This window comes from Melospiza melodia, chromosome 21 (assembly GCF_035770615.1).
Source record: "Melospiza melodia melodia isolate bMelMel2 chromosome 21, bMelMel2.pri, whole genome shotgun sequence".
Lineage (NCBI taxonomy): Eukaryota > Metazoa > Chordata > Aves > Passeriformes > Passerellidae > Melospiza > Melospiza melodia.
This window is the reverse complement of record NC_086214.1, coordinates 13,272,860-13,286,383: the sequence shown is the minus strand read 5'-3', so window position 1 is coordinate 13,286,383 and position 13,524 is coordinate 13,272,860. Positions and strand designations below refer to the sequence as shown.

Here is a 13,524-nt window from a genome sequence, read left to right as displayed (position 1 = left end):
AAGCCTGAAAATCTCCTGTGCTGGCTGAAATCCCCAAATTTATCCCAATGTCCCTGAGTTGTCTGTCTCAGTTTCCTTCAGGTAGGCACTAATGCTGTCAAGGGTTTTCCTTAAATGATTAAACTGTTGACATTGAAGGCTCCAGCTTGTAATTTGCCTCCAGCCATAACTTAATCCTTGGTAGTTGAAATAAATTATTATAGTTGGCTCAAATCAGGGCTGGGAAGCTTTCCTTTAGATGAGACTGGATAACAGTATTTTTAACTGTATTTCATCCTGCTGTGCATTCCTTGCAGCCAGTGCTCTCCCTTGCTGGTTCCTGCAGGTGCACCTGGCCCCAGGTGATGATCAGGCACCTTGGACTTTGGGTTCCACATTCTTATTTTTTGTACTTCTCACTAAATTGTTTAGGACTGCTTGAGCTGTTAACACTGACTCTGAATGCAGTGTTTTCCCAGTAATATAATATTCATAGAAAAAGGTTTATTCACTGGAGTGATCCTTCTGGAATTATAAAAAAAAAAAACAATCAAATGTACAGAATTGAACCATTACATTTCACCTGAGCCCTTGCACCTCTTCAGAGGTTTCATGTCTGCCTGAATTCACAGGCAGAGAATCCTGACTCTTGCTTTGTGAATAATTAAACTGTTGTTCTGCCTCCCTGCCCTATTGATTGCAGGTCAGTCAGGATTCCCCTGGAGCCTGCTGCTGATCCTGCCTGAGCCCTGAGCTGGGCCTTCAGGATGTGTCAAAGGAACAATTCCCAGCAGGATGGGATGGGATGGGATGGGATGGGATGGGAGTGTGCAGCTGCTCGGGTGGGATCAGCTCTCCTCCCTCTCTCCAGAACCACGGCAAGGCTCGGCTCTGTGCTGGGCTTTGGAGCCAGCACATGGTCAGGGGAAGCTGGTGCTATTTGCAGGATCCCAGCATTAATTACAGCTGGCTCTCTCTTTCATGCAAAGCTTTCCTTCCCCTTCCTCAAACAAAAACGTGAGAGCCCAGCGTGTGTATGGTGATAAATCGCTGAACCCTCTGAGCTCCTTTCACTCAGGTGCTTCCATCTCTCTGCTCACCCTCTGCTCATCCACAGCTCCAGGGGCACTGAGATCTGTGTGCAGGGTTCAGCTCTGGCTTTGGGGTGCTGGCAGGACAAGTGGCAGCTCCAGGAGGGGCTGATGGCTGGCTGGCTGTGCCTCGCTGACCCACAGCAGTGGCCATTGAACAGTGCCATGTGCTGGTCAGGGTTTTTCATTAGCCATGGATGTGGGTCATGCCTGGGAAGCAGCCTGGAGCCTGGCCTGCTGTGCCCCTCCAGGGAGAGGAACAAACCAAGGCAGAAATGGTTTGTTGGAATGGTTTCATCCTCGGGCTGGCGAGGCTGCAGTGAAGGAAGCACAGCTGGGAATTCAGCTTGTTCCCCGGGGCTCTGTCAGCGTGCCAGCCTGCTCAGCACCAGGGTCTCAGCCCCAGGGAGGCTCAGGGAAACTCTCTGTGCTCTGGGTTTGCTGTCCCTGCAGCCTCCAGACCCTGGGCAGCCCAAACTGACAGTTTCTGCTGGAAAACAATGCCAAAAGTAGGCAAGGAGGGCTGGTTTGCTGGGGAGGGGGCTGATGCTCCAATGCAAACTGCCCAGCCCTGCTCTGGGTGCCTTTGGGGATCAGAGTCAGTCTGGAGTGAAAGATCCTTCTCTGATCTCACAGCTGCCCCTGGCAGGGAGAAGAACCTATTGGGCCATGTAATCACCAGGTGGGTACAAATGTTTGGAGCTTTCTGCAAAATAATTGGATTTTCTCTAGACTTAGCTTTTACAAACTATTTATTCAGTTAAAACATGATCTCTGCAATGTCCCTGTCAGTGCTGGCACCTGGAAGTTTGACGAGTCGGCCGTGCAGCACTGCAGGAGCCCTGATAAGCTCCAACAGGATTTCTAGGCTTTTTCAGATCCTTGCAGCACATTTTTACATGTTATTTGTATCAAAGCATGAATATAAAATTAAAGTGTATTAATACTTTATCAGAGGAATGGAAAAGTCAGCCCAGTCTTCTGTGTGGTTGGATTTGATAAGATGAAATAACTCATTAAAGGTGTTTGAGTTGTAACATTTATATTTTGATTGTAGATTCTGCAGCCAGAAAACTCAACTGGTGATCTGTGCAGCCTGGACTGGCCAGAAACTCTTTTTTTTTTTTTTTTAGTGTTTCTTCACTACCATAGTGGTATGGTGACTTTCAGCTTAAAATGTAAGGCAGCATTCAAAGGTCAAGGCTTAGATTCATTGAGCAGAGAAATTTCTGTGTGTGAAATGCTCAGGTGTTTTCCAGGTTATTTTTGTGCACACCGCAAGCCTCAGCGAGACAGAGATGCAGTGTTTGTCCTTGCAGCTCCTCCAGGCTCTCAGCAGGTCGGTGGAGAGTTGAAGGGTTTGGGGTTCAGCTCCTAATTGTGGGGCTTTGTTTCAGATGTGGATGACTTTAAGGGCGGCCCGTTTGGAAGCTGTCCCAGTGCCGGTGGTGGCTCTGCGCTCGGCGGCCTGGCGAGCTCCGACAGGGACCTGCAGGACAGGGACAGGGACAGGAGGCTCCCCTGCGCCGCCACCGCCGTCCTGCAGAAGAAGGAGACCTTCTTTGGCAGCTCGGAGAACATCACCATGACCACAGTTTCCAAAGTGACCACCTTCTCCAGCGAGGACGCTCCGCAGGACGTTCCCTTCGCGCCCTTCGCCAACTTCCAGGACTCGGGGCCTGGCGACGATGACCTCGGGGACTTTGGGGACTTTGCCAGGCTCCCCTCGGAGGCTCAGGATGCTGCAGCAGCTGACACGGCCCTGGGCAATGATTTCCCCGCTGGAGCCTCCCCTGAGCTGCACAGAGAGGCCACGGATGACTTTGGGGAGTTCCAAAGTGAGAAACCAAAAATCAGCAAGTTCGACTTCTTGGTGGCCACTGCCCAAGGCAAGGTGAAATCCAGTGAGGAGATGATCAGGAGTGAGCTGGCCACCTTTGACCTGTCTGTGCAAGGTAAGTCTGCCCGTGGTGGAGGAACCTCGTGGTGCATGGGCTCATCAAAGGCTGATTTTCCTAATTGAATTATAAATCAGCTAATGGGGATTGTTCCAAAGGCTGCTGGAAACGACCCGAGTCTTCTCATTGATTTCTGTCTGTGCAAGGTAAGTCTGCCCGTGGTGGAGGAACCTCGTGGTGCATGGGCTCATCAAAGGCTGATTTTCCTAATTGAATTATAAATCAGCTAATGGGGATTGTTCCAAAGGCTGCTGGAAACGACCCGAGTCTTCTCATTGATTTCTGTGGCATTTGGAGCAGGTCTTTTTCTACAAGGGAAATATTTGTAGTGCCAAAAACCTGTAAGAATTGAGGGACTTGGGGAGATCTGCAGCAGTCACTGAGTAAAGACAAATATTTGTTCTTCTGCAGGAGTGGGACAGCCCTTGCTGCCACTCCATTCATTTTAAACAGCCTGGATCTTCAGAGTGCAGGAATAACTTTTTACAACCTGACATTTCAGGGTCTCACAAGAGGAGCCTGAGCCTGGGGGACAGAGAAATCAGCCGCTGCTCGCCCCTGGCAGCCCTGGAGCAGCCCTTCAGGGACCGCTCCAACACGCTGAGCGAGAAGCCAGCCCTGCCCGTCATCAGGGACAAGTACAAGGACCTCACGGGGGAGGTGGAGGTGAGGAGCAGCCTGGGACACCCCTGAGGGGCTTCTGTGCCCCACTTTTTGGGGTTTTACCTGCTTGAGGATGGTGTGACTGTGAGATGTGTCTGGGTGCAGGCGGACGTTGAGTGGAACCTGGAGGTTTCTTCTCTCACGTCCTTAAAGGGAGATGGGAAAACACAGGATGTTGTCTGAAACACAGAATGTTGTCTGAAACACACACAGAATGTTGTCTGAAACACACACAGGATGTTGTCTGAAACACAGAATCACTTGACCTTGCAGCCTAAGCTTATGACTGGAAATTGGTTACAGTTTAAATCTAATCCCAGCTCTGGCAGAGAGCGTTTGCTTTGGGAATGGCTTTTTGGCTGTGTGGCAGTTATTTCTCTTGCTCATCCTGAGAAGAGATGGGAAAAGGACTCAGATTAAATTCTGCTAATCCCCATTGCTAGAACAACAGACTGGAACAAATGTGTCAGGAGGAGCTGTGTGCAATGAAACCTTTTACCCACCCCTATACATTCTCCTTTTGAAACTCGTTCCCACTCCCAGAAATAAAATTTTAGAGTTCAGGTGCACAGAGAATCTTGAAAGAATGGGGAGAAATTAGGAACAGATGTGTTAGAAGCTCACACAGCTGATCTGCAAACAGTCTTTTGAAATACCTGTCTGCTGTGTAGGAGAGAGGGAGAGAAGTGGGTGTAGGAACAAGACTGAGCCTGTGCTTCTCTTTGCTCCAGGAGAGTGAGAGGTATGCCTACGAGTGGCAGAGGTGCCTGGAGAGTGCCCTGCAGGTGAGTGTGCCTCCTCCTCCTCCCTCAGCACCTGCCTCACTCAGTGCTTGGGAAAGTGTGTGGCAATCAGCCCTGGGAATTGCAGTTTTTAAACCAAAACTGCCTCCTCCTCCTCAGCTGAGCACCCCACACTGTGGCTGGGGATTAGTGTGGCTTCTCCCTGAATATCCCAGCTCTCTGGTTAGGGTCCCACTATTGGGCATTGGTACCAGAGCCTGGCTCCTCAGGGCTCCCTGAGGGACAGAGCTGGTGCTGTGCTGTGCCCAGGCACCATTCCTGTGCTGCTGGGGGATATTGCACAGCCAGATCTGTGCTCCTGAACATTGCTCCTTTGCATCTGAGTATCAGAGAGCTCAAACTGTGAATGCTCTTATTAAATTAGACAGCAAGGCAAGCATGCTCTTAAAACTCTTATTTTGGTAATGAAACTATTGGGGGAATACATTAAGGTTTTAAATGTTCACACTCTCCCCTGATCTGCTTAAGCAGGAGTGTATAAAACATGTGATGGAGTGTGGCAGTCATTTCTTGTTTAATTTGCCTCCTTTTCTGAAGAGCAGCTTCTGCTGGGGGTAATCTTGTTTGTAATGATTATTCAAAGATAGAAACCCCATCATTTAATGGAATCCATTCCCACCAGGTCATAAAGAAAGCCAACGACACCTTAAATGGAATCAGCAGCTCATCTGTGTGCACTGAAGTCATCCAGTCTGCCCAAGGCATGGAATATTTACAGGGTATGTTTTCACTTTCCACGTGCTTTGCACTGAAAGTCCTTCCCTAAAAACCAGGAATATAGAGTCACTCTTCCCCACATGGCATTATTTTAAACCCTAATCTTTGCCTGCATATGAATAATGAAGAACTCTTCAGCCAAATAAATGTAAACTCCAGCTTTGAGCTGCCCCTCCATGGCCACCCCTCCTGTGCCTCTCTGGTTTTGCCATTTCCAGTGCATTCCCTGCAATCCCCCCCTCTTTTACATCCACAGGGGTTGTTGAAGTCTACAGAGTCACAAAGAGGGTGGAGCTGGGCATCAAAGCCACTGCAGTGTGCAGTGAGAAGCTGCAGCAGCTGCTGAAGGATATTGATAAAGTGTGGAACAACCTGATCAGCTTCATGTCCCTGGCTGCTCTCACGGTAAGGCCCAAGCAAGCTGCCTGGTTGCTAAAACAAATGTCATAATTTCATTTAAGGAGGCTTTGCAGGGTGTGCTGAGTTGACTGTTTGTGTTTCTTGTCTTGGAAAATGGAAATGAACTTATGTTTGTAAAAGCCAGTTTAAAATCCCCTAAGAGAAGTGTTATTTATGCACAAACATGATGTTGTCTTACTTGGTATCTCAGTAATTTAGGCGATATCCTGGGTGTCTGTGGGTGTCTGTGGGCATCTCCAGTGAGGCAAATTGAATAAATTCCAAATAAGTAATTTTACAGAGCCAGAATGACATGGACATGTCTTGTTCTTTAATGTCCCTGCAATTGGCTTTAATGCTCACAATCGTGGAGCAACACAGGAACAACTGAACTGTTTTCCCTTCTCTCTGCACTTGGAAGTGCCTGAGTTTGTTTTGGTTCAGCTTTCCCTGCTCTGCACTGCCAGAAGAGCTCCCAGGGAGGCTGGAGGAGCTGCAGGGCTTTGGGTCAGGCAGGGGTGGGGTGAGGGGAGCCCCTCTGGAGCAGGAGCATCCATGGGCAGGGTCTGCAGAGGAGCTGGGGTGGAGAGGGGCACAGAACAGACACAAAGGGAAGGCAGGAAAACCACCCTGCCATTGAATACCTTGGGGGGTTTGTGCTGCAGGAGATGCAATGCCCAAAATCACTTTCTTTAGCCATGGAAAACCTCATTATCTTAGGGAATCGCCCCTTTTTGAGTGCTTTACATTGACTGACACAGATCCCTTGGACTCAGTGCACATCCAAGAGGCCTTCAGGGCCAGCACACCCCCCAAGCATCACTGAGCACATCATTACCATGGGCAGGTTCCCTCTGAGCTTTTTAATTTGTGGCTTCCTCCCTGCACTGCAGCTGTGCCCACAAAAGGTTTTTCCTTCCCAATAAACACCCATTTGTCAGTAAGGCTTGGAATTCTTTGTTTCTGCCTGAAATGCCCATCTCCAGCTCGCTGTCCTTCCCTGCAAGGCAGGGTTTATAAATGAGCAGTCCCTTTTTACACCTTTTGCACATTTCAAACCTCCCCAGGTATTTTGGTGGTGCACAGAGCCTGCCATCCTAAGAACTCCGTTTCCTCAGCATTTTCCTGCCTGGCAGAGGAGGCTGACAGAGCTGGACTCATCTGTTGGAGCTCTGGCTTTGCTGATAGGAACAATCCCAAGAGCTGCCAGGATCTTGGCCTCATTTAAACAGGTGGATTAGAACACAGCTGCTGAAGTGCTTTTCCTTGGAAGATTACAGGGATTACTGAAGTCCAGAGCCTGGCCCTGTGTTCCCTGAGCCACGGCAGCTCCTGGCTCGTGGCTGCAGCTGGGGCACAGCAGGAGCTGCAAATTCTCACCTGCACCAGAGTCCAGCTGAGCTTTCACAAACCAGGATTCCTTAATTCCCCAAATCCCCCCTGATCCTGCTTCTCTTCCCCTCTGGGAGGGTGGAACCCACACCTCTGCTGTTGCAGGATCCTGAGTGATGCAGAAATGCCAATTAACTGCAGGGAAGGATTCCAGCTCCCAGGCATGCTCTTGGAAAGGTTAATTTTATCTTTTAAGGGATTTTGTTACAAGGTAATTTTATGCACAGCCTTGTGGTTTTTCACAGCAAATTGCAGGATGACCTTCTCATTTGCTTCACTCATGCATTTGGTAAACAAATATTAGAGTGCCTTTATTAATTTGATTGATCTGCTCAGAGATTAAAGGGTTTTTTTTCAGGATTTCAGTTCCTCTGCAGCCATTCAGAAGGGCAGTGTGAGCAGCATACCCACAGTGGGCATTAGGACACACATGGCCTGGGATCACACCATTTTAAAGTTCCTTGCATTTCTAATCATTGTTTTTATTTGCTATCTTCAATGCAAAATTTGAACGGTTTTATATCATCTTTGTGCAGTGTTTTAATTGATCATTTATCCTGTGGCTGAAATGTGAGGTTAAGCCCTGGAAAAGTGACCACAATAATTTATTATTTACAGGTTTATTCTCCCACCCTTTGCCTCTCTTTACCCTGAGCATGTGTGTGCCTGGTGGCTGAATTCCATGGTTTGTTTAACCTTAATACCCCATTTTGTACTGCTCTGCCACATTGTAGGTTCAAAAAAAAAACCCAAAAGGAGAAAACCAGGTGCCCTTTTTTGCTGAGGCAATCCCAGGGAGTCGAGGACAATGAGCCCTGCTGCAGCCACCTGCCCACAGCTGCACAAACACCTGCAGACCCTCTGTTTGCCTTCCCCCAGCTCCCAGGGCTCCTTCCCCTTTGCATGGGGGAACGTGCAGCTCAGGAATCCCTTCCTTTGTACTTGAGGCCTTTTTGAAGGCTTTGAGTGTTACAAACTGGTGCTGGTGGGGATGGCAGATCCCTCCTGGTGGTGTCACCCTGCCATGCCAGGCGACACCCTGGCTCTTGGTGCTCACTGATTTTTATTGTGGTGTCTGAAACCTTCCCGGGCACTGGGGGTGCTCAGAGCTGCTGCGTGCTCTCTTTAGCCAGATGAGAACTCCCTGGATTTCTCCTCCTGCATGCTGCGCCCGGGCATCAAGAACGCGCAGGACCTCGCCTGTGGGGTGTGTCTGCTGAACGTGGATTCCAGGAGCAAGGTGAGTGTGTGCTGCTGGAAATGCTGAATTTACAGCCTGGGCTTCCGTTTGTACAACCCCAGACTGGTTTGGGTTGGAAGGGAACCCCAAAACCCACCCAGAGCCATGGGCAGGGACACTTCCCAGTGTGCCAGCCTGTCCAGCCTGGCCTTGGGCACCTCCAGGGATGGGTGCATTGAAAAAATATTCCTGGTTATAATTTGTAAACTCTGGGCTGTGGAAGGGTCTCAATAAAATCCTATAATGGAATATCCAGAGTTCCTTGGGCTCTGGTGTGACAAAGCTGTGGAGGAAGGGTTGAGTTTAATTGTTCGTAATGGGCAAGAAACTGCCATGCTAAGATTTAAAAAAAATATACATATTTTTTAACAAATAAAAATCATTTAGTGACTTTTCTTCATGAGATGGCTCACCAGAGGGGAGCAGAGCTGGGAGGGCCTCCCAGGACATGTGCAGAGCTGTGCCAGCCAGTTAAACCTAGAGGCACTTTTCCTGACTCTTTTTGGTTTCAACGTTATTTCAGAAAGAAGAGAAACCTGTGGAAGAGCTTCCCAAAAAAGTATGAACCTGTAAAAAGCATTCTTTCTAGACTCATTCCTCCTGAGTGTGGAAGGCTGAGGTGCTGCTGGGCTCTCAGCTGTCATTTCAGTTGTACCAATCATTAATCCTCTGCTCCAGTCGTGTTTTGTGGCCGTTAACTCTCGATCTGATCAACTAACACACCCCAGAGCCTCTCCCCGTGTGTCTGCATGCTGTGCCCAGCTCTCTGGGCTTGTGCTCCTCCTGTTGTGTGCCACGAAATCCCTGACTTCCCCAGTTTGTGCTGCCTGGGTGTCTCTAGCAGGAGAGGGGGGATTTCAGGGCCTTTGTGCTAGGAATATTGACTTTTGCCTTTGTCTGGCAGGCTGTGGCATTTTTAGAAATCTCTGCAGGAAATCCAGGGTGTGGAGAGCAGGGCTGGGATATTTTTTTTTTTAAATAGGGAGCTGTGAGGCATTGGAAAATATCTCCTAGCAACAAACAGCGAGATGGTTTCAGCCTGCTCATGGCTTCACAGAGGCTCCTGTTGTAAGGCAGCTTCAATTAACAGGAGGAAGCAGATGAAACTCAACCTGAAATAACACTAATAGCAAGAATTGCACCTGCCTAACCCTCAGCCAGGCTGGAGCCAGGGAAATAAGTGCGGGAGCTGTCTGCTGGCAAGCAGGGCAAGGTTCCCCTTTGGTAGGGAGGTGGAACAGAAGCAGGAGGTGCAGAACAAGGTGAGTTAGCTCCAGGGCTCCCTCCTGCAGGGGGAGCTTGGCTCAGGTGTGATGGCTGAAGGTTTTGTCCTCCTGCAGTTGAAATCAGATGCAGTTGATGGGGTGGAGCTCAGGGGGGAGTCCTGGGCTGTTTCCCACTCTGGGTTTGGACCCTGGAGGGGATCAGGCTGTCACACTTGTTTCATTTCTTCTTGCAGGCCTTTAATTCTGAGACAGATAACTTCAAGCTGGCATATGGAGGGCACCAGTACCACGCCAGCTGTGCCAACTTCTGGATCAACTGTGTGGAGCCCAAACCCCCGGGTCTCATCCTGCCAGACCTGCTCTGAGAGCAGCTGCACTGCAGGTGGAGCCTGGGGCTCACCCTGCAGCACCTGGGGTAATGCTCTGCTGGAGGCCAGCCTTTCAAACCTTTGGGGTTGATTTTTGGTCCAAAAAATCAACAGATTAAAGCCACTGCTACAGATGGGGAAGAGTTCACTTGTAATGGCCAAGGTTCCAGGAATAACTGGATAATATATAGTATGGCATAAAGAAACAAAAGAGTGGCATTTCAGTCTTTGTGAAGATGCAAACGTTATCCTGTGCAAAAGCAGCCTGGGAACCATGTGCACAAAGCTGTGATGGGAGAGGCCAGCATGGAGCTTCCCTGAGAGCCTGGGGTGCTGGGCTGGTTTGCATACAAACAACCACTGTAATACTTGAAGTCTGCATTTGCAAGCAAATCTTTTCCTTAACGTTTTTGGGACCCAGACCTTGATGTTCTTTAAGTATTTGCTGCTGTGATATCACAGCACATGAGTCACACAGCATCCAGGCAGGAGGAATTATTGACTCAGGAGAAGCTGCTGGGTGCTGGTGCTTGCACTGCTCTGTGCTGGAAGTTGTGCGGGATGCAGAACTGGTCAGTGCTGGAGGGTGGGACTGGAAAACTGCTGGAATTTTCCCTGTGCTCTGTGCATTCTGTAGTGCAGGCAGCTGGAGTTTCAAACTCCAGTCTTTGTTGTAAATACAGATAAACTTCCCTGGCTCTGTGCTGAGCTCCAGGCAGGGTTCTGTCTCTCCTGACCCTTTGGGAGCTGTGAGGCTGCAGCCCTGCTGGCAGCTGGCTCTGCTGATGCAGCACATCTGTGCTCTGGAGGTTCTTTCCCTTTTTTGGCTGTGGAGATGCTGTTCCTGCTGGCATGGGGTGGCTGTGTGTGATCCTGCAGTCTGTGCTACCTGTAGCAACGTGTTCCTGTGACTCACAGCTGGCTCCTGCAGCAGGGAGTGGGATTGAACAGCCAGAGGGAATCAGCCCTGGAAGCTGGTGGTCTCAGCAAGCTGTGTTTGAGCAGGCATTGTGTCCCTGCTGGTTTGTGGCTTTTGTAGGTGCCTCTCTGGACAGGTTTGTGTCACGGGCTCTCACTAAAAGTCACCTGTGCATCTAAAGTACCTGGTTCCTCCTTCAGATCCAGCATCCAGAGGACAGTGCAGGCAATGGAGTGCTGGTTACAGGATTTAAACCTGGGGGAGCCTCATGGTGTTACAAGAGACATCCCACCCCCTGTCTGGGGCTGCAGGGAATGAAGTGAGCTGTAAGTCCATAGGGTGCAACTCTCTCCTTAATTCCTTGGCTTAGTCTCTCACATCTGTTCCTTTCCTCCAGCCTCTCCAAGCTAATCCTGCCCCCATTACCAGTACCTGACACTGACCTGTGGTTATTTGCTGAAACAGAAATTACAATGAGGAAAACGATGCTTTGTATTTAAAAAAACAAGCAGGCTTAGTTATACGAAACTATTAATTAGGCCAAATGAAAGAATCTTGGCTCAGAGGTGTCTGGCTCCTTCCTTACACCAATTACAATAAATCTCCTTGCTGCCTCAAATTAACTCATTCATGAAATGCAGCCCCGTGTGCCTGCAGCTCCAGCTGATCCAGAGGCAGAGTTCCTGTGCTCTGCTTCCCACATCCTGCCCAGCAATTTCCAAAAATGCAGGAAAACAGCTCCTTGCTTCTGTCCCTTTGTTTCATCAGGTGGGAGGGAGCTGCAGCAGCCCAGCCTGTGCCCACAGCCCTTGCTGTGCAGCACAGTGAGCTGCTGTGCCCTCAGCAGTGTTCCCTCAGGGCTTTGGGGACAGGGAGAGGCTGGAGCTGAGGGATGGATGCTGTGTTGGGAACAGGGATTTTTATGTCAGCCACCACAGCTCCCCAGCACTTTGCTAGAGAGGATTTTCCCCCCTTAATTGAAAGAAGATGCCACAAATAAGGGGCCATGGTGTGAAGCTGTCACAGGGGCATTTCTGTGCTGGTTTTTCAGCACCTGTCACCAGGTCAGCCCCTCTCGTGTCCTTTGGCCCATGAAAAAGGGAAGGACATTTACAATTCCAGCTGCAGCAGAGCTCACTGCAGGATGGTGACACCATCCCTGTCCTGGTGGGGCTGGGATGCTGCTCCCAGGGAGGGTTTGCAGGGAGATCCCTGGATGGAGGCATGGCACAGCAGGATCAGCTGCAGATCCCAGTGACTCACTGGAGCATTCAGCATCCTCGGGTGCTGCTGCCAGCCAGAGCCCAATGTCCTTCCAAGCTGTCTCCAAGGTGACAGGATTGTCACAGCCCACCTTCCCCCACTGCCTTCCCTCTGCTTGGGCCCGATTTCAGACCTGTAACTCCTTTTCCTGCATGGATTCTCTTACTGGAGAAGAGAAATGAGGTTTTATTTGGTTTTTTTTTAGCTAGAAAAAAGGGGCTGCCTTGGCGTGACCTGTGCAAAGTGGGGTTTCTGTCTCTGTGTGTACATTTGCAGCTCTGAGGATTTATTTGCGTGGTTATTTAATGTATTTATGGCTTAGCCCCGTTGTGTTCCTGGTGCTGGGGCTGCTCCAGCCTCTGCCCTGCCTTCCCTCCTGGTGTTGGGCTGTGAGTCCCTGCAGCCCTGGGTTGTCACTGTGCCCTGGCACTGTCACCCCTGCCCTCTCCATTCATTCCAGACCTTTCCTGGCTGGGTTTGGTGCTGGCTGTGAGTCCCTGCAGCTCCCAGGATGTCACTGTGTCCTGCCACTGTCACCCCCTGCCCTCTCCATTCATTCCAGACCTTTCCCCCTGCAGCAGCTGCTCCAGGCTGGGTTGGTGGGAGCAGCTCCTGCCCTGAATCCCTGCAGAGGCTCAGGGTGAGGCTCTGAGGTTCAGCCCCTGCACACCCAAGGGCTGCTCAGAGCCCTGGCAGCTGCACTGGGAGCCATAAACTTGAAACAAAACCTGTCTTTCCAATAAAAGCTGCTATTGTACAAACTGCTGCTTTGGATTTGCTTTTGATTCTGCACCTGTATTTAATTCCAGTTCTCAGTGTTAAAATAGGAATGTCATAATTTTATGAAGGAGAGCAATCAGAAAAGTTCTCTTTCTATTGTGATTCTTCTCCTGCCCTCTGGGCAAATGTTATTTTGCTTCCAGAAGTGGTTTTGTGATTATTATTTGGAGCTGTTTGGGTTTGTGATGTGCTGGACTTGCTGCTGATATTTTAAATCCAGTGAGAGTAAGTGTTATTAATTGACTTTAGTACCTTGTTTACTCCCTTAATTCCTGCAATGATTTATAAATCCTGTGTTGAGATTCAAACCTGGTGTTCAATAAAAAGCTCGTTTCATATCTGACCAGCCTGGGAAGCTGAAATATTTATATCATATTTATATCATAATGTAAGTAAACCCTGCTCTGTGGCTGGGATGGGAAAGGTGTCTCACCAAATACTGGAAGATATAAAAGATATTTTCAGATGATTTAGATACCACTTGGAAAAGCCTGTGGGGAGCAGGAGAAGGGGTGTGCTCAGAGCAATCCAAGCTAAACCAGAGCTCTCTTTTCTTTGGTTTCTGTGGATTTGAGAATGGAGAAAAACCTGGATTTTGAGGGGGAAAACACTTGTGTAAAATCTTTTGGTGTAGTGAATACAAGAGGAGCTTTTGCAGTGAGATTCCCACAAGCACTAAGAGTGTAATATAACCGTGAATGGGGATTTCAGGTGAATTGTTTTCTC

The 13,524-nt window shown here is 49.3% G+C and overlaps 1 protein-coding gene across 6 annotated transcripts in view; it reads left to right on the top strand.

Moving 5' to 3' along the window:
- The window catches only part of SYNRG (synergin gamma), a 36,589-nt gene extending 23,448 nt beyond the window's left edge, over positions 1-13,141 (top strand). For 3 of the 6 annotated variants that reach the window (XM_063173706.1, XM_063173705.1, XM_063173703.1), the window contains 8 exons: positions 2,468-3,025; positions 3,531-3,694; positions 4,423-4,476; positions 5,117-5,213; positions 5,468-5,616; positions 8,132-8,242; positions 8,766-8,801; positions 9,702-13,141. In XM_063173706.1, coding sequence (XP_063029776.1) covers positions 2,468-3,025; positions 3,531-3,694; positions 4,423-4,476; positions 5,117-5,213; positions 5,468-5,616; positions 8,132-8,242; positions 8,766-8,801; positions 9,702-9,833 — 1,301 coding nt within the window. In that variant the 3' untranslated portion in view covers positions 9,834-13,141. The remainder of the gene's footprint in view (positions 1-2,467; positions 3,026-3,530; positions 3,695-4,422; positions 4,477-5,116; positions 5,214-5,467; positions 5,617-8,131; positions 8,243-8,765; positions 8,802-9,701) is intronic. The other 3 variants (XM_063173707.1, XM_063173704.1, XR_010030211.1) reach the window with 2 other exon arrangements.
- The last annotated feature ends 383 nt before the right edge of the window (positions 13,142-13,524 follow it).